The following is a 25,472-nucleotide window of genomic DNA, read 5'->3' as shown; positions in this document are numbered from 1 at the left end:
AGAGCCTGAGCGCTTCAGCTGTAATGGGAATGCTAGCAGGAGCTGCTGAGAGACCTGTATGTTTGCCTGCCTGTCAGCACATTTCCATTAAACACACCGTCCATCTTTCCTTGCTTGCTTTGTCTCCAGGCCACCGCTTTGAAGATAACCCTGGTGTGAGGCGGCATCTGGTGAAGAAACCATCTAGGAACCAGAGCACCAGAACCAGCAGGAAGATGGTGTCAACCCCATCTGTCAAGAAGAAGAAGAAGAAGAAGAGGCTGGACAGGCAGCCCCATGAGGTATATAAGCCACACCCTCTCCAGGTGGCCACAAATCACATCAGGTCCCCAAAAGCAGGAGATGGGCTTAGAAATAACGAGACTTTAAAAATAGTAAATGTGGGGTTCTGATTGTTTGCTTTCTGCCTTCTAGTCTTAGGGTTCAGATTTTCAAGCTTTTCTCCACAGCCAGGATGGCTAGAAACTTACTTTTTAAAATGAAAGCAGAGATTCTTACAAAAATCATATCCCTGCAAAAGGTCCGGTTTTAAGAAACACATCAAATATCCTGTTAATTGCAATAAAATCAGGGGAGTTGGTAGCACAGTAATGGCACCACGCTGCTGAGAGCAGTGACAGGATGGGAGGTCTCTTGGGCAGGGGGGAATCTCTTCTATCTTGGCCAGTGATTGGTGAGACAGGCAAAATCTTTGCACTAGAGACAATGAGAGCTGCAGTATAGAACTATTCATGGCCCTCCAGGGTCACTGTGTGCTCTGGAGTGGCATATGTGAAAGAATGGGTGCGCTATGCTCTGGTGTTGTGCATTGCTGGGGACTCCTGCCAGCTGTCCCTGGGATATTTGTTTTAGCCGCTTATGGTCACCAAACCTTTTGTAGGTTAAAGAGTGAAAGAGGACACCATTGCTCCCCCATTCCTGTAGGTGTCCTGTGCCTGCACCAGTTAGCAGAGTCCTTGGGCCCAGTGTTCTCCGCTCAGCTGTTGGAGTGAGGTGAAGACAAGGTGATATCGCCTGAGGAGCCGGTATTGCTGAGGCGTCTCCCCGCTGCTGTTGAGTTGAATAATTTTGCTTTATCCCCGGGCGGCAGGTGTTTGTGGAGCTGAACGAGCTGGTCGTAGATAAGAACCAGGAGATGCACTGGAAGGAGACAGCGCGCTGGATCAAGTTTGAGGAGGATGTGGAGGAGGACACAGCACGGTGGGGGAAGCCTCACGTAGCCTCACTATCCTTCCGCAGCCTGCTGGAGCTCAGGAAGACCATTGCTCACGGTGAGTCTCGGCAGCCTTTGCATGACCGATGGGCTCCTGCAGAGAAAGGACAGGAGAACTGCCCAGGTGAATTTGGGCCTCATGGGGGAGACATTTGTAGGGCAGCTGCTATTCGTGGGTTCTGTTTCCTTAATAGACACTTCAAGAGTGTCTCAACCCAGGTTCTTTGAAGGAAAGCTAAGGAAGTGAGAGAAGTTCCTATGGCCTGTGTGACCAGACTTTGGCATGGGTGTCAGAGTCCCCTCTCTGGTGTGCCAGGCCCCATGTCCTATCAGACCCAACTGCTGACTCCAAGCACTGGCTGGAACATGCACCCTGTGTCAGGGCCTGCGCATTGGGCCAATAAAGAGGCCAAACTGGGTTTTGTGTTTTAAATTTTGTCTTTTCCATAAGAAATACAGGTCCTCTCTAGGCAGGAGACTGTGCAACCTAGATGGGAACTAGTGAAACAGGACAAACCATTGCCAAAAGCTGTGCAGTTGCGAGCTGCCGGTTGGAGGTGTTTTGTTGAAATGAGTCACATTCTCTAAAGCCCGGAATGGCCTGGGAGCCTCCTACCAGGGCGACACCTCTTCCCCTGGTCCACATGCTCACAACAGCGCCTGAGCTAGGGCCCTCTCAGTAGGAAAGAGCAGGGGCTGCTGGCAGGGCATTCTCTGGGTGGAGCTATTGACTTTGGAACTTGCTCCCTCTGGCCTGGAACAGTTTGAGTCTGCTGGCAAAGCCCCCTGCATGAGCAAGCATTTGGGCAGGGGGTGGGGGAGGATAAGTGGAGCAATGGGGCTGGGAGACTGGTGTGTGCCATGTTGGCTGCCTGGAGCTCAGTGCGTTTGTGTTGGGGCAAGGGTGGCAAATGTGCTGCTCTTTTAGCACTAACATGATTTTATATTGTATCTTGTAATGAAAGGTACCCAGAGCTCAAATGTAACAGGATTGCACCTTATCCTGCCCGAAAGGGGGTAGGCAGGCAGGGTGAGGTAAGACTCTGCCTCTACACAGAGAGGACTGGGGAAATGGGCTGAACAATCCTGAGGGAGGAGCCCTAGGACCAGCCTTGGCGACGGAGAAGGTCTGAGCTGAATTTATTTCTATGCCCTGGGAAGAGGATGACTTTGCACTGTTCCTAGCATCCAGACTATGTGGGAGAGCAAGTTGGAGAGGCCCTTGCCCACCCAGGAGAGGCATTCTTTAGGTGTATTGGATTTAAATGCTCTGCACAAGAGCATCTCCAAAGAAACACGCACCTGTTAGAATCCTCCCACAGTACCAGGACCCTGGAGGTCGCTCTGGGAGACACACGTCAGGGTATTCAGAAAAAGCCCCAAAACAAACTAAACTGTTACTGCAGAAACATGAGTCTGAACACGTCTGAAATGATACAGGCCTGTGCCTCAGAACAACACCAGGGAAGCTTCAGACAGCCTGTAAAAGCATGGCAATAAGACGCTTCTCAGGTTTTCTAGGCCTGAAAAAAACACCTAGCAACACAGCCTCCCAATAAACGGTTTCTAAAACTATTCAGCACTGTGATCCAGCTGCAGTGCTGTAGATAAAACCTCTGCACATGGGAGCTTCACCCCCAACAGCTGCCAAGCAGGACCTGCCGGTTCCCCCTCCTCATTGACACCCACAACAGAACACTCCTGCTCCCACCTCAGCCAGTGCAGCAAATGCCCCCTTCGCCCCTGTAACAGAGCACAGTTGGCACTCTTGGCTCCTGCCTCTGCAAGGCTCAGATAAAGTCACTCAGAGACCCTCTGGTTCTGAAACTATTGGTGCTTTTATTTACAAGTTTATGCTCCCACCAGCTTCTCACCATACAGCTTATACAGCTCTGGGTCCCTTATGTCTGAACCCAGGGGGGAAGGGCTTTCTCCCTGTCTGCACTCCCTCACTCTCCTCCATTCCACCACCCCGCTTCCTTCTTCCCAGCCTCTTATATATCCCTGGGCTAATTGGGCTGGCAGCTGGCTCTCATTCCCCAATTAGGGCAGGCACTTTCCAGCCAGCTCGACTTTATTCGCTTAAATGGGCCTGGCGTGGCAGGGGGCTGATTCTGCAGTCTTTCTAATTAGCACCTTGTCAGAGCCCCCCACCACAAAGCACAAGTGGATCAGCAGCTAACCCCAATGCAAGCACGGCCCATTCCTCCAGCCTGGGTCCCCAAGGGCAGCAGCCCCAACTCCAGGGGCAGGGCAGTTTGCTCCCTGGGCAAAGTGAACTATGCTCAAGCTGCTAGACCCTCCCAGGAAACCCCCAATCTCGGAGTGACTGGGGTGCACAAACCCAAACCAGTGATAGACACGTCTGGGCAGAACGACACCGACTCTCCCCGATACATACTCTCTGTGCAGAGGGAAATCAGGAGACACAAAGCCCTGACCAAGCCCAGAGAGGGCAACTGGGCAGCCAGCAGGGCAGAGGAGAGACAGAGACAGACACCCACATTGACTTCTGGGCCCAGAAAAAGGGAAAGAGCTTTCCTTAGTTTGCTGGGGATGGTCCCAGACTTCATATCACTAAGTGATGAGGAAGCTGTGTCCAACCCTGGGCGATGGAGAGGGATGCAGAGATGGCCCTACACAGCCACCACCCCTGAGTCAGGAACAGAGACTAATGACTAAGGTTAAGGTTTTGTCACAGTTATTTTTAGTAAAGGTCACGAACAGGTCGTGGGCAATAAACAAAAATTCACAGAAGTCCGTGACCTGTCTCTGACTTTTACTAAAAATAATGGGGTGGGGAGGCTGGCTGGGGGAGGAAGGACTGACAGCTCCAGCCCCTGCTGCCCACGGCGGCTCGGCACTGCGGGGCCACCCCCACTCCAGGGCATGGGGCTGAAGCAGAAAATGTCTCAGAGGTCTCTCAAAGTCACGGAATCTGTTTGACAAAATCTTATCCTTAGTAATGACAGAGGATCATGGGAGCAAGCCCTGAAAGCTGCATGAAGCCCCATCTGTGCAAAGGCCTGGGGGGTCTGCGTGACCTGCTGGATAGCTTGACCGCCAGCGAGTTGCAGTTGAATGGAAGTGTGTGGATGAGCGTGAGGGAGGAGTGACTGATGGGAGAGGGGGTGAGTGGCACAGGTGTATGAGAGTGTTAGGGTGTCTGGTGCCTGGTGCCTGGGAATGAGTGTGAGGGGTGACCGGAGTGAGTATGTTATGAATGGTGGGGGTGTGTGGGGTGAGCCATGTGCATGTGGGAATGTAATATGAGCAGCTGCCTTCTGAGTGTCCCCTTGTGGCCAGAGGTGGCTCTGCAGCACCCTACCTCTGCTTCCCGCCCAATATGCAGGCCCCTTTCATTCTCTCAGTTCACAGGTAGTTCAAACAATCCCCTCCTGGGGTTCAGTCCCCTCAGGTGCATGCTGACCTCTAGGCCCCAACTCCAGTTTGGTCTCTGTCTCCCAAGAATCCAAAATAACACAAAGTCTCACAAAAACAGAACACGAACTGACAGTCTTCATCCCAGCCCCACCTTTCTGAGGGACAACTTTCTGCTTCCCAGCACCTCCTGCCTGGAGTTTGGCCTTCTCCACAAGCCTTTGCAGTCTCTCCCAGGTCTCCCTGCCTGGAGAGTTTCCTCACTCTCCTGCTTCTTGAGCTTTCCTCCTGCTGACTCAGAGTCCTTCAGGGTCTACAGACATAACTGCAGTTTCTTGGGCTTTCCTGTCCCCTGCCACTTCCTTCTCCCTTTGTACTGGAGTCATCTGACTCCTCTCAGAGGGATCATCCTGTAATCAGGTCTAGTTTAGTCCAGCCCATGGGGCAAGCCATCCTGTTACAATGAGTGTGAAGGGTCAGTAGAGTGTGTACATGTGTGCACATAGGTGAGGTGGGGGTGAGCAGTGCACACATGTGAGTGTGAGGGGAGAGTGGTGTGTTTGTGGGTGAGGGGTGTGTGGTGCACATCTAGCTAGCTCCAGTAACAACAGCAGCAAAGCCATGGGCACACTGGCTAGCCGCTTGCATACGTACCCAGCTACACACAGCTTGCACTGCCACCTATGCAGCTGCAGCTTCGCTGCAATTGTTCCTCAGGCTAGGTAGCTCAAAGATAGCCTGAGTAGAGACTGTCGAATCGTGGAAGTCAACGAATGGCTACGCAGGTGGTGTCAGAGAGAAGGCTTTGGATTCTTTGACCATGGGATGGTGTTCCAAGAAGGAGGCGTGCTAAGCAGAGACGGGCTCCACCTAACGAGGAGAGGGAAGAGCATCTTCGGAAGCAGGCTAGTGAGGAGAGCTTTAAACTAGGTTCATTGGGGGAAGGAGACCAAAGCCCTGAGGTAAGTGGGATACAGGGAGGAAGCATGAGCAGGAGCGCGCAAGAGGGCAGGGCTCCTGCCTCATACTGAGAAAGAGGGACGATCAGCGAGTTATCTCAAGTGTCTATACAGAAATGCAAGAAGCCTGGGAAACAAGCAGGGAGAACTGGAAGTCCTGGCACAGTCAAGGAATTATGATGTGATTGGAATAACAGAGACTTGGTGGGATAACTCACATGACTGGAATACTGTCATGGATGGATATAAACTGTTCAGAAAGGACAGGCAGGGCAGAAAAGATGGGGGAGTTGCATTGTATGTAAGGGAGCAGTATGACTGCTGAGAGCTCTGGTATGAAACTGCAGGAAAACCTGAGAGTCTCTGGATTGAGTTTAGGAGTGTGAGCAACAAGGGTGATGTCGTGGTGGGAGTCTGCTATAGACCCCTGGACCAGGAGGATGAGGTGGACAAGGCTTTCTTCTGGCAACTCACGGAAGCTACTAGATTGCAGGCCCTGGTTCTAATGGGAGACTTCAATCACCCTGATATCTGCTGGGAGAGCAATACAGCAGTGCACAGACAATCCAGGAAGTTTTTGGAAAGTATAGGGGACAATTTCCTGGTGCCAAGTGCTGGAGGAACCAACTAGGGGAAGAGCTCTTCTTGATCTGCTGCTCACAAACCGGGAAGAATTAGTAGGGGAAGCAAAAGTGGATGGGAACCTGGGAGGCAGTGACCATGAGATGGTCGAGTTCAGGATCCTGACACAGGGAAGAAAGGAGAGCAGCAGAATACGGACCCTGGACTTCAGAAAAGCAGATTTTGACTCCCTCAGGGAACTGATGGGCAGGATCCCTGGGAGAATAACATGAGGGGGAAAGGAGTCCAGGAGAGTTGGCTGTATTTTAAAGAATCCTTATTGAGGTTACAGGGACAAACCATCCCAATGTGTAGAAAGAATAGTAAATATGGCAGGCGATGAGCTTGAAAGTGAAATCCTTGCTGGTCTTAGACACAAAAAAGAAGCTTACAAGAAGTGGAACATTGGACAAATGACCAGGGAAGAGTATAAAAATATTGCTTGGGCATGCAGAAGTGAAATCAGGAAGGCCAAATCACACCTGGAGTTGCAGCTAGCAAGAGATGTTAAGAGTAACAAGAAGGGTTTCTTCAGGTATGTTAGCAACACGAAGAAAGTCAAGGAAAGTGTGGGCCCCTTACAGAATGAGGAGGCAACCTAGTGACAGAGGATGTGGAAAAAGCTAATGTACTCAATGCTTTTTTGCCTCTGTCTTCACGAACAAGGTCAGCTTCCAGACTACTGCACTGGGCAGCACAGCATGGGGAGCAGGTGACCAGCCCTCTGTGGAGAAAGAAGTGGTTCGGGACCATTTAGAAAAGCTGGATGAGCACAAGTCCATGGGGCCGGATGCACTGCATCCAAGAGTGCTAAAGGAGTTGGCGGATGTGATTGCAGAGCCATTGGCCATTACCTTTGAAAACTCATGGCAATCGGGGGAAGTCCCGGACGACTGGAAAAAGGCTAATGTAGTGCCCATCTTTAAAAAAGGGAAGGAGGAGGATCCTGGAACTACAGGCCAGTCAGCCTCACCTCAATTCCTGGAAAAATCATGAAGCAGGTCCTCAAGGAATCAATTCTGAAGCACTTAGAGGAGAGGAAAGTGATCAGGAACAGTCAGCATGGATTCACCAAGGGCAAGTCATGCTTGACTAATCTAATTGCCTGCTATGACGAGATAACTGGCTCTGTGGATTAGGGGAAAGCAGTTGTTTCTTGACTTTAGCAAAGCTTTTGACACGGTCTCCCATAGTATTCTTGCCAGCAAGTTAAAGAAGTATGGGCTGGATGAATGGACTATAAGGTGGACAGAAAGTTGGCTAGATTGTTGGGCTCAACAGGTAGTGATCAATGGCTCCATGTCTAGCTGGCAGCCGGTATCAAGTGGAGTGCCCCAAGGGTCGGTCCTCGGCCGGTTTTGTTCAGTATCCTCATAAATGATCTGGAGGATGGTGTGGATTGCACCTCAGCAAGTTTGCAGATGACACTAAACTGGGAGGAGAGGTAGATATGCTGGAGGGTAGGGATAGGATACAGAGGGACCTAGACAAATTAGAGGATTGGGCCAAAAGAAATCTGATGAGGTTCAACAAGGACAAGTGCAGAGTCCTGCATTTAGGACAGAAGAATCCCATGCACCGCTACAGACTAGGGACTGAATGACTTGGCAGCAGTTCTGCAGAAAAGGACCTAGGGGTTACAGTGGACAAGAAGTTGGATATGAGTCAACAGTGTGTCCTTGTTGCCAAGAAGGCCAATGGCATTTTGGGATGTATAAGTAGGGGCATAGTCAGCAGATTGGGGGACGTGATCATTCCCCTCTATTCAACATTGGTTTGGCCTCATCTGGAGTACTGTGTCCAGTTTTGGGCCCCACACTACAAGAAGGATGTGGAAAAATTGGAAAGAGTCCAGCGGCAACAAAATGATTAGGGGACTGGAACACATGACTTATGAGGAGAGGCTGAGGGAACTGGGATTGTTTAGTCTGCGGAAGAGAAGAATGAGGGAGGATTTGATAGCTGCTTTCAACTACCTGAAAGGGGGTTCCAAAGAGGATGGATCTAGACTGTTCTCAGTGGTAGCAGATGACAGAACAAGGAGTAATGGTCTCAAGTTGCAGTGGGGGCGGTTTAGGTTGGATATTAGGAAAAACTTTTCACTAGGAGGGTGGTGAAACACTGGAATGTGTTACCTAGGGAGGTGGTGGAATCTCCTTCCTTAGAAGTTTTTAAGGACAGGCTTGACAAAGCCCTGGCTGGGATGATTTAGTTGGGGATTGGTCCTGCTTTGAGCAGGGGGTTGGACTAGATGATCTCCTGAGGTCCCTTCCAACCCTGATATTCTATGATTCTATGTCTGCAGTGCTGCAGTCTGCCCTCTGACTGCAGTGCAGACAAACCCTTAGCGTGCAATGTGGGTGAACAGTGGTGAGGGGCAGAGGCACATGTGGGAGGTGGGGGAGTGCGAGAAGGTGGCTGATGCCGGTGTGTGTTTGACTGGTCATGGGGGAAGTGCCAGGCCCCTTGGCCTCGTTGAGCCCTGCCTAAAGGCAGTGCTGGTGCTTGCTTTCTCCCAGCTGACGACACCAGTATCTGGGCAAGGTCTGTGGGGATGCTGGAGATGGGCACTGTGACCAGCTGTCTCCCACTCCCTCACCCAGGTGCTGTGCTGCTGGACCTGGAGCAAACGACCCTTCCTGGCATCGCTCACCTCGTGGTGGAGACCATGATTATCTCCGACCAAATCAAAGGGGAGGACAGAGCCAATGTACTGCGTGCTCTTCTGCTCAAGCACAGGTAGGCGGTCAGGAGCTGGGGACTGCGTGAGGGAGCAGCGGGGGTGAGGAGGGGAAGGAGGAGTGAATCAGGGTGGAGAGCTGGAAGCAGGATCAGAGGCGAAAGGCTCAGGGAGCCAGGGCAGTAGAGAGAACAGAAAGGGAAGGGATGGAGTTCACAGCCTGAATTCAGAATAAGGCCGGGCCCTGATGGCGGGTGATGAAGTGGAGGAACCAGAGCCTCTGAAGGAGTGATGGAGGGGAAGGTTGGGAGTGTTCATTAGAGCAGGGCCATGCTGAGGGGAGTAGGGAGAAATCAGAGCCTAGGGGCAAGTGAAGGGAGCAGGGAGGAGTCACAGCCTGGAGGCACAAGGGAAGCAGGGCCATGCTGAGGGGGAGAGGGACTGGGTGTGTCATAGCCTGGGGCAGAGGAAGCCGGGCCGCGGTGTGGGGTGGGAGAATTGGGAGGGGAGCAGAGCCTTGGGGGAGGCAACAGAAGAGCTAGCGAAGGGCCCTCGGGACGGGACTCCTGAGAGATTGACAGGGGAAGGTGAATAGAGAGGGAAGGGAGCCAGGAGAGTGAACAGAGACAAGGCCTGTGGCTGTTGGTGAGGAAACGGCCCCTGAGGGAAAGCGAGGTGAGGACTGTGGGGCCAAGATGATGATGAGGTAAAAGGGCTCTAGTGGGGCAGTGAGAGGGGGCGTGGGGTGGAGCGAGCAGAGAGGAGCGTCCCAAAGTGATTGGAGCAGATCAGAGATCAGTTGCTTTATTCCTGGTTCTTGCAAAGGGAGCGTAGGGCACAGATGCCCAGCCCTGCCCTGCTCCAGCCAAGTGCCATAAACCTGTCTCCTGCATTCAGAGGGAGTTCAGTCCCTGTGTTCATTTGGATCCGGGCTGCTGTCTCCCAACAGCACCTGCTCCCCCAGTGGGCCTGGGCCCTATCTAGACTGGAGGAATCTCTGAGTGGGGAATTCATACGTCTTCTGCCCAGCCACAGCTGGTTTGTGGGGATGAATTATTCGTGCCTACTCAGTATTGAGCTTCCCAAACTGCAAGCGCCAGCTGAATGCTGCCCATGAAACTGCTGCTGCCAGCTGGAGTGTCCCAGCATCCTGCTTTTGAAAGGAAACTGGAGGGCAGTGACTGTCCCATTGACTCCCACTAGCACTTTTGAAAGCTGCTGGTGTCCTTTCCAGCCACCCCAATGATGAGAAGGAGGGGTTCTTCCCCCGAAACCACTCCAGCTCCAGTATGAATTCGATAGTGGGGAACCACCATCACAACCACACGGCTGACACGTGCGTGCCCCTGATGGGTGAGGAGCGCATCGAGATGCTGGACCCCAGAGCCCAGGACTCGGAGTGCAAAGAGGTGAGGGAAGGGGGACTTGCAAGTTATTGCTTTACCTTTGGCCTACCTCCCCCAGCCCTGCAATGGAGCTGTTTGGGGCAGGGACCGGAGGTGCCACCCAGCAGCTTTCAGAGGCTAGAAACTCACCATTGAAAAAAGCAGAAGGCAAGAGTGAGGCTTTCAAACCGCTATCTAGGCATTTGAATAAGTGGCCTGATGGCCACAAGAGCTGAGCGCCTGGCAGCTCCCACTGAATCAGCAGCAGTTGCAGGCAACCAGCACTTTGAATTCAGGTCACTTATTGAGGTACCTAAATATGGATTTAGGAATCTAATTTTAGACTCCCATTTTTGATAAATCTTGGCCTTAATTTATGGTGTGAGTGACAGCTCCCCTGGCAGCACTATGTCTGGGACCATTGCCCTGGACAGTGCAGTGCTGCTGCCCTCATTCAAGAGCTGGCTGGCAGCTGCATCACCTCTGAGTCTGCCTTCCTCTCTGTCTCTTGTTGGTACTAATGATGAGCGAGAGACTGGCGAGGATGCTGAAGGGGAGCTGGTTGAAGACAAGAGTAGAGGAACGGAACTGGTGCAGGGAACGTCTGGAGCCAGCTCCTCCTGGGGGGTGAGGGACGATATGCCACAACAGTAGAGGAGGAAATAACTGACCTGTGGCACCAGGCTGCTTTTTGGATCTTGTCAGTCCTCTGTATGATGAGAAGGGCAGAGCAGGTTTGGGGGTTGCTCAGAGACTGTGCTTGTCACCCTGGAGAAGTTTCTAATCAGCCGCATATGCCCAGATGTCTAGAGACAGGAAAACAACTTTACTGGACCCAAGCGTTCCTGCTGGTTTGATGTATCCACATGTCATCTCCTGTGAGCTCCATGGGGTAGGGACCTTCCCTTTGTGCCAGATGCTGTACACATACATAACAAAGGAGCCCAGCTCCATGGCTGGGACCCCCAGACATGGCTGCAGTACACAAATATACTACTCAGCCTCTGCCCTTCTCAGCACCTTCTGCCCACAGATTTTAAAGTGCTTTATAAACATTAATGAGTTAACCCCCCGGGTCTAAGTGTAAATGCTGACATGCTGTGCAGGATGGGGGATTGGGCCCAGGTGTAAATGGCGCCCTGCAGCACGTGTGTGTATGGGGATGGGGGAGCAGCACTTGGGCTCAGATGAAATGATGGCGCAGGGAGAGTTGAGCCTGGATGTAAATGGTGAGAGGCAGCTAGGGGAGTCAGGCCCAATGTAAATGGTGAAATGCAGGGCAGGGGATCAGGCCCAAGAGTAAATGGCAACACATGAGGGGGTGGGGAATTAGATCCAGGTATAAATGGCAACATGCAGTGCAGGGGGTGAGAGGATAAGGCTCAGGTGTAAATAGTGACATGCAGCACTGTGTGGGGAAGGGGAGGAGTCTGGCCCAGTGTAAATGGTGATGCAGGGGGCTTGGTGGGGGCGGGAAGGAGCTGGGCCCGGTGACACAGAGGGCTGGGTGGGGGCAGGGAGGAGCTGGGCCCGGTGACGCAGGGGGCTGGGTGGGGGCGGGGAGGAGCCAGGCCTGGTGACGCTGGGGGCTGGGGAGGGGTGGAGTTGGGCCTGGGAGTCCAGTCCTCACTTGTGCATGTTTCTTTCTGACTGGGATAGAAAAATCTGCATCTGCACAGTTCCGAGGGGCATCGCGGCAAATATCTGAAACTGATGGAGAAGATTCCTGATGATGCTGAGGCGTCCGTGGTCCTCGTGGGTAAGACGTGCCAGTCAGAACCCCACTGGGAAGGCCCAATTCAGAGCCCAGGCTGGGGCCTAGCCAGACACATGCGCTCACCTGCCAGGAGTATTTGGATGCCAATCCCTGTTATCCAAACTTTAAGGAGAGAGGGAGCCACTTTCCAAGCCCTGAGAACCTCCCTCCAATAGCCCCTTCTTCCATCTTCCTGCTGTCATCTTACAGGGGACTTGGTGGCTTTTGGGGGCATCCTTCAGGCCCCAAAAGCCTCTCTGCTACAGTCAGCTTTCCAGGCCATGCCCTGAAGGGGGACAGCATATCCCTGGACCTTCCACAGGAAGAGCTGCTCCCAACTTGGATGGTGGGGAGTAGAGTGGGAACTAGGAGGCAGGCAAATGTTTAGCCTTGCTCATCTCAACCCCCTTCTGGGAGGGAGGAATATTGGGTGGGGACCCTTCATTGAACGTTTCAGAACCTTGTCAAGCATTGGATTCACTTTCCAGTGACACTTCAGTGTGATGCATTTTCCAAATTGTTTTGCCCATCTCTGCTTAAAGTTGCACGCTCAGGCCAGTTTCAGAGCCTATTTAAGCAGGCTGGGTAAAGGCCCTGAGCCTCAGCAGTGGAATTTGGTATGAACCCTGCAGTGCTGTGTGAGTTGTGGTATGAGAAGCTGCCCAATAGCCAGTGGAATGACACTTCCCCAGGCACTTGGGCTAGCTGAGGAAGGGTCAGGGTGGCCTCTTGCTGGCTGTGTGGACCTCACAGTGGAGACAGTACAGATACATTCTTCCTTCTCACAAGGAGACTAGAGCAGGGGAGGGGCCAGCACCCATCCTACAGACTCTTTCCTACAGTCTGCTTTCTGTAGACTCCTTAATTCAGGAATTTTGGTGGGGAAGAAATGGGTCAGGAGGTATCATTGGAACTGGCTTCAGAGGAAACTGTTGAAAGTGGAGGTGTCCCTGAGCATGGGGACGTAGGAAAAGGGGTGAGCAGGGACGTGGAAAAATAAAAGAGGACACAAAATTATTTAGGTTAATCAAGACTAGAAGAGACTGTGAGGAACTACTAGGAATAAAAAAAGCAATCTATTGCCAATGAAAAGAAGGGGAAATGGATACCAAGAAATGTAAATTTGGAGTTATGAAGTGCAGAACATTGATTCAGGTATTTTTAAGGATATCAGGAATGAAAGAAATCCTAGCAATGGTATAGCCCCATTGCTAGCTGGAGATGTAAAATGGCTAATGATGCAGAGAAAGCAGAAGTATTTCTGTTCTGTATTTGGAAAGAAGCGGGATGATGTACTCGTAGCACATGGAGATGATGAAGTACTTTCTGGTCCATTAGTAACCAAGGAGAGGATGTTAAACAACATCTACTGGGGATAAACATTTTTAAATCAGCAGGCCTGGATAACTTGAACCAGGGAGACCTAAGACTTTAGCAAAGTTTTTGATACGGTCTCCCACAATATTCTTGTCAGCAAGTTAAAAACTATGGATTGAATGAATGGACTGTAAGGTGGATAGAAAGCTGGCTAGATTGTCGGGCTCAACGGGAAGTGATCAAAGACTCGATGTCTAGTTGGCAGCCGGTATCAAGCAGGGTCGATCTTGGGGCTAGTTTTGTTCAACGTCTTCATTAATGATCTGGATGATGGAATGGAGTGCACCCTCAGCAAGTTCGCAGATGACACGAATCTGGGGGGAGAGGTAGATATGCTGGAGGGTAGGGATAGGGTCTAGAGTGACCTAGACAAATTGGAGGAGTTTGCCAAAAGAAATCTGATGAGGTTCAACGAGGACAAGTGCAGAGTCCTGCACTTAGGACGGAAGAATCCCATGCACCGCTACAGGCTGGGAACCCACTGGCTAAGCAGCAGTTCTGCAGAAAAGGACCTGGGGGTTACAGTGGATGAGAAGCTGGATATGAGTCAGCAGTGTGCCCTTGTTGCCAAGAAGGCTAATGGCATATTGGGCTGAATTAGTAGGATCATTGCCAACAGATTGAGGGAAGTGATTATTCCCCTCTATTCGGCACTGGTGAGGCCACATCTGGAGTATTGCGTCCAGTTTTGGGCCCCCCACTACAGAAGTGATGTGGACAAATTGGAGAGAGTCCAGCGGAGAGCAATGAAAATGATCATTGGGCTGGGGCACATGACTTACAAGGAGAGGCTGAGGGAACTCGACTTGTTTAGTCTGCAGAAGAGAAGAGTGAGTTTGGATTTGATAGCAGCCTTCAACTACCTGAAGGGGGGTTTCACAGAGGATGGAGCTTGGCTGTTCTCAGTGGTAGCAGATGACAGAACAAGGAGTAATGGTCTCAAATTGCAATGTGGGAGGTCTAGGTTGGATATTTGGGAACACTATTTCTCTAGGAGGGTGGTGAAGCACTGAAATGGGTTACCTAGGGAGATGGTGGAATCTCCTTCCTTAGAGGTTTTTAAGGCCTAGCTTGACAAAGCCCTGGCTGGGGTGATTTAGTTGGTGTTGGTCCTGCTTTGAACAGGGGGTGGGACTAGATGACCTCCTGAGGTCTCTTCCAACCCAAATCTTCTATTATTCTAAAAGAATCAGCTGAGGAGATCGCTGGCCTGGTGCTGTTAATTATTAGTAAATCCTGGAATAACAGAGAAATTCCAGAAGGGTGGAAGAATGCTAATGTGCTAGTATTCAAAAAGTGCAAAGGGGATGATGGGGATAATTGTAGGCTGGTTAGCTTAACATCGGTCCCAGGCAACGTAATGGAGAAGCTGGTGTGGGATTCAATTAATAACAAATTAAAGGATTGGAAAATAATTAATACCAGTCATCACTGTTTTATGGAGAATGGTCTTGCCAAACAAACCCGATTTAATTCTTTGATGAGATTACAAGTTTGGTTGATAAAGATAACTGCCTAGATGTACGTTTGACTTAATATTGCACAACATTCTGATTAAAAAAGGAGACCGTACAACATCAGTGGTGATTGATTGATTGATTGATTGGTGATCCCTCGATTCAAGGATGATCTTTACCACGGATTTACATATGGATCCTGAGATGACTCAGGAGTCCAATCCTGGAACCGCAAATCCACCTGCAGTAGGTACAGACATTTTGTGGCAGGTCAGCTGCCTGCTGGGAGAAAGTTGTTTCTTTTTCCTTCCTGCTCTCCCTCTTTTCAGCTTTGAGGGCAAGGTGCTTCTCCTCGAAGCAGGCCACTGCCTGATGGAAGTTAGGATGCCATTGGAGTTGTTTGGTGGCTTGCTCTTCCCAGCTTGTGATATCCACATAAGTTTTCTTAAGATGCTCTTTCAGTGTGTCTTCGTAGCATATGACCACCACGGGATCTCTGACCATAGGTGAGCTGAGAGTAGTGGTCTTGTTTTGGGAGGTGAGAGTCTGGCATCTGCACACTATGTCCGGCCTAGCAAAGTTGATGCAGGAGGATCATTGCTTCAATGCTGGTGACCTTGGCTTCAGAGAGGATGCTGGCGTTAGCGATCTTGCCACTTGACGCAAAGGATCTTCTGGAGGCATTGTTGGTGATACTTTGCTAGACTCTTTAGGTGCTGTTGATAGGTCACCCAAGTTTCATATCCATAGAGGAGTGTACGAACAACAATTGTCTCATAGACCTGGATCTTGGTGTCCTGGCATAGGTCACGGTCTGTGAAAACACATCAGAGCAATTTCCCAAAGGAAGTGCTTGCGCAATGGATTCTGTGTTGGGTCTCGCTGTTGATTCTTGCATTTTGAGAAAGTTGGCTACCGAGGTAGCAAAAGTGCTCAACTATCTCCAAAATCTGTCATAGAGTCATAGACTTTAAGGTCAGAAGGGACCATTATGATCGTCTTGTCTGACCTCCTGCACAAAGCAGGCCACAGAATCTCACCCACCCACTCCTGTAATAAACCCCAACCTATGTCCGAGCTATTGAAGTCCTCAAATCATGGTTTAAAGACTTCAAGGTGCAGAGAATCCTCCAGCAAGTGACCCGTGCCCCACGCTGCAGAGGAAGGTGAAAACCCCCCAGAGCCTCTGCCAATCTGCCCTGGAGGAAAATTCCTTCCCGACCCCAAACATGGCAATCAGCTAAACCCTGAGCATGTGGGCAAGACTCACCAGCCAGACACCCAAGAAAGAATTCTCTTTAGTAACTCAGATCCCACCCCATCTAACATCCCATCGCAGGCCATTGGGCATATTTACCACTAATTGTCAAAGATCAATTAATTGCCAAAGTTAGGCTATCCCATCATAACATCCCCTCCATAAACTTATCAAGCTTAGTCTTGAAGCCAGATACGTCTTTTGCCCCCACTGCTCCCCTTAGAAGGCTGTTCCACAACTTCACTCCTCTGATGGTTAGAAACCTTCGTCTAATTTCAAGTCTAAACTTCCCCAGGTGGCCAGTTTATATCCATTTGTTCTTGTGTCCACACTGGTACTGAGCTTAAATAATTCCTCTCCCTCCACGGTATTTCTCTCTCTGATATATTTAGAGATAGCAATATCTCCCCTTTTGGTTAGGCTAAACAAGCCAAGCTCATTGAGTCTCCTTTCATAAGACAGGTTTTCCATTCTGCAGATCATCCTAGTAGCCCTTCTCTGTACCTGTTCCAGTTTGAATTCATCTTTCTTAAACATGGCAGACCAGAACTGCACACAGTATTCCACATGAGGTCTCACCAGTGCCTTATAAGGAGCTGTTAGTACCACTATACCTTTACTGGAAGTACCTCGCCTGATGCATCTCAAGACTGTATTAGTTTTCACGGCCACATCACATTGGCGGCTCATAGTCATCCTGTGATCAACCAATACTCTGAGGTCCTTCTCCTGTTACTTCCAACTGACGCGTCCCCAGTTTATAAAAAACAAACATTCTTGTTATTAATCCCTAAATGCATGACCTTGCACTTTTCACTATAAAATTTCATCCTATTACTATTACTCCAGTTTACAAGGTCATCCAGATCTTCTTGTATGATATCCCTGTCCTTCTCTGTATTGGAAATACTTCCCAGCTTTGTGTCATCCGCAAACTTTATTAGCGCTTTTTGTGCCGAGGTCAGTAATAAAAAGATTAAATAAGATTGGTCCTAAAACCAATCCCTGAGGAACTGCACTAGTAACCTCCCTCCAGCCTGACAGTTCACCTTTCAGTATGACCCACTGTAGTCTCCCCTTAAGCAATTCCTTATCCATCTTTAAATTTTCATATTGATCCCCCTCAATGGTGATTTGTGGTGGGTCATGTGTAAGGCCTGAAGCAGGTTGATAGAACACTTCAGTCTTCTCAGTATTGAGTGAGGCTCTGGTAAACTTGTGCAAGAAAATCCAGTATGGGCTGAAGGTCATTCTCAGTGTGCACGAGGATAACACAATCACCAGCATACTGAAGATCAGTAAGGGATACCCTGAAGACTTTAGACTTTGAGTAGAGACGCCAAAGATTAAAGAGCTGCCAATCCATTCTGTATTGAATATCAACTCCATTGGAGAGGTGATCTTTAACAGGGATCAAAATGACTGCTAAGTAAATGGAAAACAGGGTTAGGGCAACAATGCATCCTTGCTTAACCCCAGTTTTGATGACAAAAGGTTCCTTCTCAAGACCATTACAGAGAACTGTGGCAGTCAACTGATAATGGAGAAGTCTTAGGACCTTAATACATTTTGGAGGGCAGCCAAATCTGGCCAGCACCTTCCACAGGGCTTCGTGATTGACAGAGTCAAAGGCCTTTGTCAAATCAATGAAAGCCATGTACAGGCCCTGATTTTGCTCCCGAGATTTTTCCTGGATTTGGCGGTCAATGAAGATCATATTGGTTGTCCCACTGGATGGTCTAAAACTACATTGAGATTCCAGCAATATTTCCTCAGCAAGTAGAAGTAATTAGTTTAAGAGGATACGGGCAAAAATTTTCCCTGCTGTAGATAGCAAGGCAATGCCTCAATAGTTTCCACGCTCTGACTTATCTCCTTTCTGAAAGATTATAACAATGTTAGCATTTCTCAAGTCTTCTGGAATCTTCTCATTATACCAGATATAAAAAAAAAAGTTTGTGGAGCTTCCCTACCAGTTCTTCACCTCCAAACTTGTAGACTTCAGCTGGTACGCCACCTGGCCCTGCTGACTTCTTGTTGTTAGTTTTCATAATGGCTCGCGTTACTTCTTTGGGGGGCAGGGGGCAGCAAGAGATTCTCTTTCATGTCGTTGAGGTATAGATTTGATAGTGGCATCAGAGACAGTTGACTCACGGTTCAGGAGTAACTCAAAATCCTCCTTCCATCTGGCTTTGATGGCTTCTCTGTCCTTAAAATACGTTGACCCATCTTGGGCTCAGAGTGATGTGGGTCATGGGAACATGGGCCATAAATAGCCCTTATTGCCTGAAAAAACCTCATGTCATGTTTATCAACATAAAGCTCTATCTCCTTGGCCTTTTCTCGCCACCACTTATTTTTGATGTCATGGATTTTCCTTTGGGCTTTAGCCTTAAGTTGCTTGTATGACTCTTTCTTCTGCTGGTGTGATATGTCATTTTGCCACATGTGATGAGCTTTTATTTTCTGGTCCAGCAGGCCCTGAATTTCAGCATCGTTCTCATCAAACCAATCTTGGTGATGGCGGGTGACATGGCCAATGGACTCAGCACATGCGGAGAGAATGGCAGTCTTTAATCCCTTCCAGAGATTTTCATTATCATCATCAGCTGTAGACATAGCGGTCCCCTATTTGGGGACCATCATCTTGTTGTGGTGAAGGGGCTTGCGTGTTCCAATGATCCTCAGAGCTAAGTTGTCAGGAGCTTCATGTTTGTGGTAGGGTTTCCCAAGGTGAACAGGTCTAAGGGGAGGTCCCAGACAAAGCATGGTCCAATCCCCCAAGTCCTTAATGGTGGATCAGGTGGAAGAGGGTCCTCGGATCTCAACGGCTGTGAAAGTGCATGAAGGCTGCAGCAAGTGGAAATCTCCAGTCGTCTCGGACTTTCCCTGCCACTGGTCCTCAGATCTCCAACCTATCATGATCGTGTGGTCACTGTAGGTGCACTAGCTTCCCCACATTAAAAGAAATCATGCACAGGCTTCTACAATGGGAAATAATATTTTTCCTAGCCCTGCAGCGACGGACTAGTGGTGACGGGGACAGGATTAGTGAATCTGGCAGTCCCTAGCCACGAATCTGCACATAGGCGACGGTAGTTAGATGGTCATCTGGCACCTGGACTGAGATGGGTGCAATTCGGCAGCTACTATCGCGACTGAGCAGTCCTCTTTAGCATCCCCTCTTGTCAAGGCTGATTCCCCATTCTGGCACTTTCAGTGCAGAAAGTGAGGGCCCGCAAGGATTCTAAAAATTAATACTGGCCACTTCAGGCTGGAATTAAACTCCCAAAGTTACAGCTTTTCTTTGACCTTGGAAGGGTAGATGCTACCAAGACCCAAGTGCAAAAACCCCGCCTTTGAGAACCCAGGAAGAAGCACTTGGGAATTCCTTCCTGTGGGGTACCCACAAGCCCCTTCACAACTCCTCCCCCGGGGAAGAGCTGAGAAAGAAACAAAGAAAATCAGCTGTTGCCACCAGCTAATTAAACAACATGTCCTCTCAGGACACAAAAATCCAATTTTGTTCTTAAAAAAGGTAAATTTTGTTAAAAACCAAAAGAAAGAAAATACATCTAAAAACTCAGACTATTGCTAGATTTTAAAAAGAACCACTTATAAGGATTAAACATCAAAATAACTTCCTTGAGGTCCAGCTTAAAGGTTACAAGCAAAACAAAAGCACCTGGGGTTAGTACAGAGGAGTCCACAAGCCATAAAGAAATAAGAGATAAACCTAATCGCGTCTTCCTAGACATTTCCTGATCTACTTACATATCGGGGGTTTCAAATGATTAGTTTCTAGGGATGATTTGATGATTTTTCATTCCTGGCTCTGCTCTGTGTCTCCTCTCCAGGAGAACAACCACAGACAGACAAAAGGGGGAGTCTTGTTTCAATTTTAAAAAGTTCTAGCCTTCCCATTGGCTCTTTTGGCCAGGTGCCCACTCACTTCCCTTTACCTATGCACGCAGAAAGACTTTTTAACCCTTTACAGGTGAAGCAAGTAGAGAACAGCTACTAACAGGGATTTTATAGCTAACTGGCTGGCCGGGTGTCCATAAAAGGTAGCTACCCCCCTTCATTTATCACACTTCTGCTCATCCCACATGGGGAGAGGGCTAGAAAAGGTGCCCTAAATCTAGGCTGTCTCGTACATTCCTGGCTGGATTACCAAATCCAGTGGGATCACTCTGCCTGCAGTTGAAGCTATAAAAAGACAGTGACTTTTGCTGCATAGAATGTTCACACCCTAATGAATAACATAGATAACATACGGCCGGAAAGAAGAACGGCTGTCGTCGCCAGGGAACTTGCGAGATATAACATCAATGTCATTGCCCTGAGTGAGACAAGGTGCTCAGATGAAGGTCAACTGAAAGAAAAATCTGCAGAGGACAGGTGCATTCATGATGTCGGTTTTGCTATTAGGAATAAGTTTGTCATTCAGGTTACAGATTTGCCTGTAGGAATCAATGAATGTCTTTTTTCAGAGTAGCAGCCGTGTTAGTCTGTATTCGCAAAAAGAAAAGGAGTACTTGTGGCACCTTAGAGACTAACAAATTTATTAGAGCATAAGCTTTCGTGAGCTACAGCACGAAAGCTTATGCTCTAATAAATTTGTTAGTCTCTAAGGTGCCACAAGTACTCCTTTTCTTTTAATGAATGTCTTATGACTCTTCGTCTTGAGCTCAGCAACACTTGATTCTATCGAGGATATCAAGGAACAGTTCTATACAGATCTTGACAGAGTCTTGACCAACATTCCTAAGGAGGACAAGATCATTCTCCTTGGAGACTTTAACGTTAGAGTCAGGCGGGAGTCAGATCTCTGGAATGGCACTATTGGAAAAGGAGTAGGAAAAGCTAACTCCAACGGCATCCTCCTCCTGAGCAAATGCTTTAGAACATGGCCTGATCATCACGAACACCCTCTTTAGACAAGGTGAGAAGTATAAGACCATCTGGAGACACCCTTGCTCCAGGCATTGACACCTTCTTGATTATGTTCTTGTTAGAGCTCGAGATTGGAAGGATGTCCGCATCACAAGGGCCATGCATGGAACTAATGACTGTTGGACAGACCATCGCCTTGTTAGATCATTCATGAATTTCCAGATTGCCTCAAGGCATCACAAGCAGGCAAAATCAGTACGAAATAAATTCAACGTCAAGTCCCTTGAAGAACTAGTGACTCGGGAGAAACTTCAGCAGTGTCTCCAAGAGAAGTTTGCCACAATATCAGTAGACCACAATGAATTGCAGACTGGCTCACAGACAGCTCTCAAACAGTAGGGACTCACGGGGGGGTGCTTCTAGTGGGGTTCTGCAGGGATCAGTGGTAGGTCTGATGCTATTTAGCACTCTCATCAATGATAAGAAGTAAATATAAAATTGCTGCTGATAAAATTTGCAGATGACACAGAGACTGGGGGAGTGGTAAATAATGGACTGGCCAGGTCATTGGTACAAAATGGTCTGGATTACTTGGTATGCTGGATCCATGGAAACAAAATACATTTTAATACAAATACAGAGTTGTACATCCAGGAACAAGGAATGCAGGCCACACCCACAGAAATGGGGCCTGTATCCTGGGAAGTAGTGACTCTAAAAAGGATTTAGGGGTCATAGTGGCCAAACAACTCAACATGACCTGCCAGTGTAACGCTGTGGCAAAAAGTGCTAATACGATCCTGGGATGTTGTGACATTGTGTTATCCTGCTCCTGTCTCTTGTCTAGCCACAAACCACTCAGAGACATTCTTCTGGTCAAACATCTTGTGCAATTTATTTACAGTGTTCTTTCCACATTGCCCTTACAAACTGGCGACGCTCTGTACTTACCATGGCGTACATTGCCTAGCTCACTCTGCCAAGGACGGGGGAGACGGAAGGTATCTTCCCTCGAAAGCTTGCTCTTGGCTCTGACTCTCAAAAGCCTGCCAGTGTCTCTCTTTCCCTCACGCACTTCCTTCCTGTGCCTTTCTACCCTCTGGTCTAATGAATTGTAGCTCTCTCCAGCCCATCCCCAAATCTGTCAGCTGGGCAGTTTTGCCATGAGGTTTACTCCAGGGTGACCCAGTGATCAGAGTGCTAGTACAACTGCTGTTGACCTGCATTCTGTCACAGATGTATAAACAAGAGTAGCAAGTAGGAGGTGATTTTACCTCTGCATATGGCACGGGTGAGATGGAGTTTGGAACCCTGCCATGGATGGTGGGTTTAATTGGCCAGGTGAGGCTCTGCCCTCCAGGCAGGGGGAGGTTTGGGGCGTCAGCCAGCCTGGGGCTCCTCCAAGTGTGGGGGGGCACTCCGAGCTTCAGCCAGCCCTGGGCTCCTGCGGCCAGCAGGAGGGCAGAGGGACGGGGTCTTGTGGCTCCGGCCATGGGGGGGTGAGCAGGGCAGGGGGGTCTTGGGACTCCAGCTGTGGGGAGGGTGCAGGTGGAATGGGCGGAGCTGGGGACTAGTCACCCCAAAGGGGGGCTCCATCTACCGCCCATGAGCGCTGTGTCCAGTTCTGGTAACCACATTTTAAAAGGATGTTGAAAAATTTGAGAGCCTGCAGAAAAGAGGCATAAAAATTATTGCAGGGCTGGAGAAATTGTGCTCTTCTTCAAGTGATGTCCCTGTGGGTGCTCCACTTCAGGTGTCGGTGCGTTGATCGGAGAATTTCAGCAGCAGTGCCTGTCTAGGTCATGCATGCGCTGTTCCTGTGTCATGGCCTCATCTAGCAAGTGCAACCTGACCCCCTCAGTTCCTTCTCAAACATCCTCAGCCAGAGACAGAGCTCCCAGTGGTGTCCCGACTAGCTTGTTACAGACTTGCAGAAATAGTTAAAAGTTTATAGTTAGTTACTAGTTATCCTTCCTTGTGTTAAAAAATATTTTTTATATTTCCCTCTCAGACCATTAGGGTCTACACTGGGGTCCAACCACTCCCATTCAGATATGCCTGGTTCACCAGGATTTAAATGATGCACATCATGCCCTGACACTATGTCTGTGTCAGATGGAAATTCACTCTGCATCCTCACGGCAGATGAAATTCAATGTTGATAAATGCAAAGTAATGCACATTGGAAAACATAATCCCAACTATACATATAAAACGATGGGATCTAAATTAGCTGTTACCACTCAAAAGAGAGATCTTGGAGTCGTCATGAATAGTTCTCTGAAAACATCCACTCAATGTGCAGCAGCAGTAAAAAAGCAAACAGAATGTTGGGGATCATTAAGAAAGGGATAGATAAGACAGAAAATATCATATTGCCTCTATATAAATCTGTGGTACGCCCACTTGAATACTGTATGCAGAGGTAGTCACCCCATCTCAAAAACATATATTGGACTTGGAAAAGATTCAGAAAAGGACAACAAAAATGATTAGGGGTATAGAACGGCTGCCATATGAGGAGAGATTAATAAAACTGGGAATTTTCAGCTTGGAAAAGAGATGACTCAGGGGGGATATGATAGAGGTCTATAAAATCATTACAGGTGTGGCGAAAGTAAACAAGGAAGTGTTATTTACTCCTTCTCTTAACGCAAGAACTTGGGGTCACCAAATGAAATTAATCGGTAGCAGGTTTAAAACAAACAAAAGGAAGTATTTTTTCATACAATGCGCAGTCAACCTGTGGAACTCCTTGCCAGAGGATGTTGTGAAGGCCAAGACTATAACAGGATTCAAAAAAGAACTAGATAAGTTCATGGAGGATAGGTCCATCAATGGCTATTAGCCAGGATGGACAGGGATGGATGGTGTCCCTAGCCTCTGTTTGCCAGAAGCTAGGAATGGGTGACGGGGCATGGATCACTTGATGATTACCTGTTCTGTTCATTCCCTCTGGGGCACCTGGCATTGGCCACTGTCGGAAGTCAGGATAGTGGGCTACATGGACCTTTGGTTTGATGCAGTATGGCCGTTCTTATTTTCTTGTGCCTTGGTGAGACGCATATTCCCCAAAAATGTGCTCACTGCAGCATTCAGAAGGCCAGATGGGCGCTGCTACTGAAATTCTCCAATTAACAGTGCTGGGACGCACTGACACCTGAAGTGGAGCACCCACAGACACACACGTCTCGAAGAACCTCAGTTACTGCACAGGATGAGTAACCTTCTCTTACAGTGACAGACTAAGGGCTTGTCTAAACCGAGAGTTAGTGCACAGAAAGCTGGGGTGTAAATATACAGCACACTTGCTTGTTGTGCACTAACTGGCTCTGTGGATCCTGCCACTGTGCACAAGAAGTTCCATCATGCACTTTGATCTAATGCTGGACAGGAGACCAAAGCACGCGACAGAACTGTTCGTGCAGGCAGCAGGGTACATGGCCAGTTAGTGCTGTGGCAAGGAAGTGCCCTGCAGACTTACACCCACCCTTCCCACACACTAACTGTCTGTATAGGACAAGCCCCTAAAGGGCTCCGTCTGTTCACCTTGTCAAAAAGAGATGGCAAGGTGACTTGACTCCAGTATCTAAATACCTTCTGAGGGAGATAATACAGGACATTAAAGGGCTCTTTAATCTAGTGGAGAAAGGCACACACACATTTACGGCAGAAGTTGAACCAGACAAATTCACATTAGAAATAGTTTTTTAACAGTGAGAGTAATTAACCCTTGACACAAACTCCCAAGTGAAGTGGTGGATTCTCCAGCTCTTGATGGCTTCAGATTCAGACTAGAGGCCTTTCTGGAAGAGGTGCTTTAGCCAAACACAAGTTATTGGGTTAAAAAGGGGGAAACTGAGTGAAATTCTCTGACCTGTGCTCCACAGGTGGTCAGAGAAGATGAGCTAATGGTTCCTTCTGGTCTTAAACTCTATGAATCTATGAGGTTATTTTGAGGGGAGCTATATCTTAGGAGCCAACTGAACAAATGGCCCTAAATGTACACCACAATCTGTAACCCAGGTCGTCAACTGGCATAATAAGGGCTTATCTACACACTGTTTTTGTACCATTTTAACTTTATCAGTTAGAAACTTGTATAATTAAAGTGGTACAACCCTTCATGTGGAGGCAGACAGTTATAAAGGTCCATCAGTGGCTATTAGCAAGGATGGTCAGGAATGCAACCCCATGTTCTGAGTGTCCCTGAAAGGCTACTGGGCTAGATGGACCTTTGGTCTGACCCAGTATGGCCATTCTTATGTTCTTATATCTTTATATTGGTATAGCTTCTTGCTGTGAATGTAGGGACTGTAAATACAAGGCACCTTTCTACCAGTTTATCTGTGTCCACACTAAGGATCATGCTGACTTAGCTATTTTTGTCATACTCCAGGACATTGGTTGCTAGGTGTCACTGTCCTGGTGACTGGATTTGCCATTGTCTTCTCCAATGCTCCATTGCTATGGGGACCGGATCAGACCC

General features: G+C 48.7%; 1 protein-coding gene across 8 annotated transcripts in view; it reads left to right on the top strand.

Moving 5' to 3' along the window:
* The window catches only part of SLC4A3 (solute carrier family 4 member 3), a 77,179-nt gene that overhangs the window by 31,380 nt on the left and 20,327 nt on the right, over window positions 1-25,472 (top strand). For all 8 annotated transcript variants that reach the window (XM_043504865.1, XM_043504867.1, XM_043504866.1 and 5 more), the window contains 5 exons: window positions 130-281; window positions 1,091-1,271; window positions 8,778-8,913; window positions 10,089-10,263; window positions 11,899-11,998. In XM_043504865.1, the coding sequence (XP_043360800.1) occupies window positions 130-281; window positions 1,091-1,271; window positions 8,778-8,913; window positions 10,089-10,263; window positions 11,899-11,998 (744 nt within the window). The remainder of the gene's footprint in view (window positions 1-129; window positions 282-1,090; window positions 1,272-8,777; window positions 8,914-10,088; window positions 10,264-11,898; window positions 11,999-25,472) is intronic.

The sequence above is a fragment of the Dermochelys coriacea genome, chromosome 11 (assembly GCF_009764565.3).
Source record: "Dermochelys coriacea isolate rDerCor1 chromosome 11, rDerCor1.pri.v4, whole genome shotgun sequence".
Taxonomy (NCBI): domain Eukaryota; kingdom Metazoa; phylum Chordata; order Testudines; family Dermochelyidae; genus Dermochelys; species Dermochelys coriacea.
This window is presented reverse-complemented; position numbering and strand designations above follow the sequence as displayed.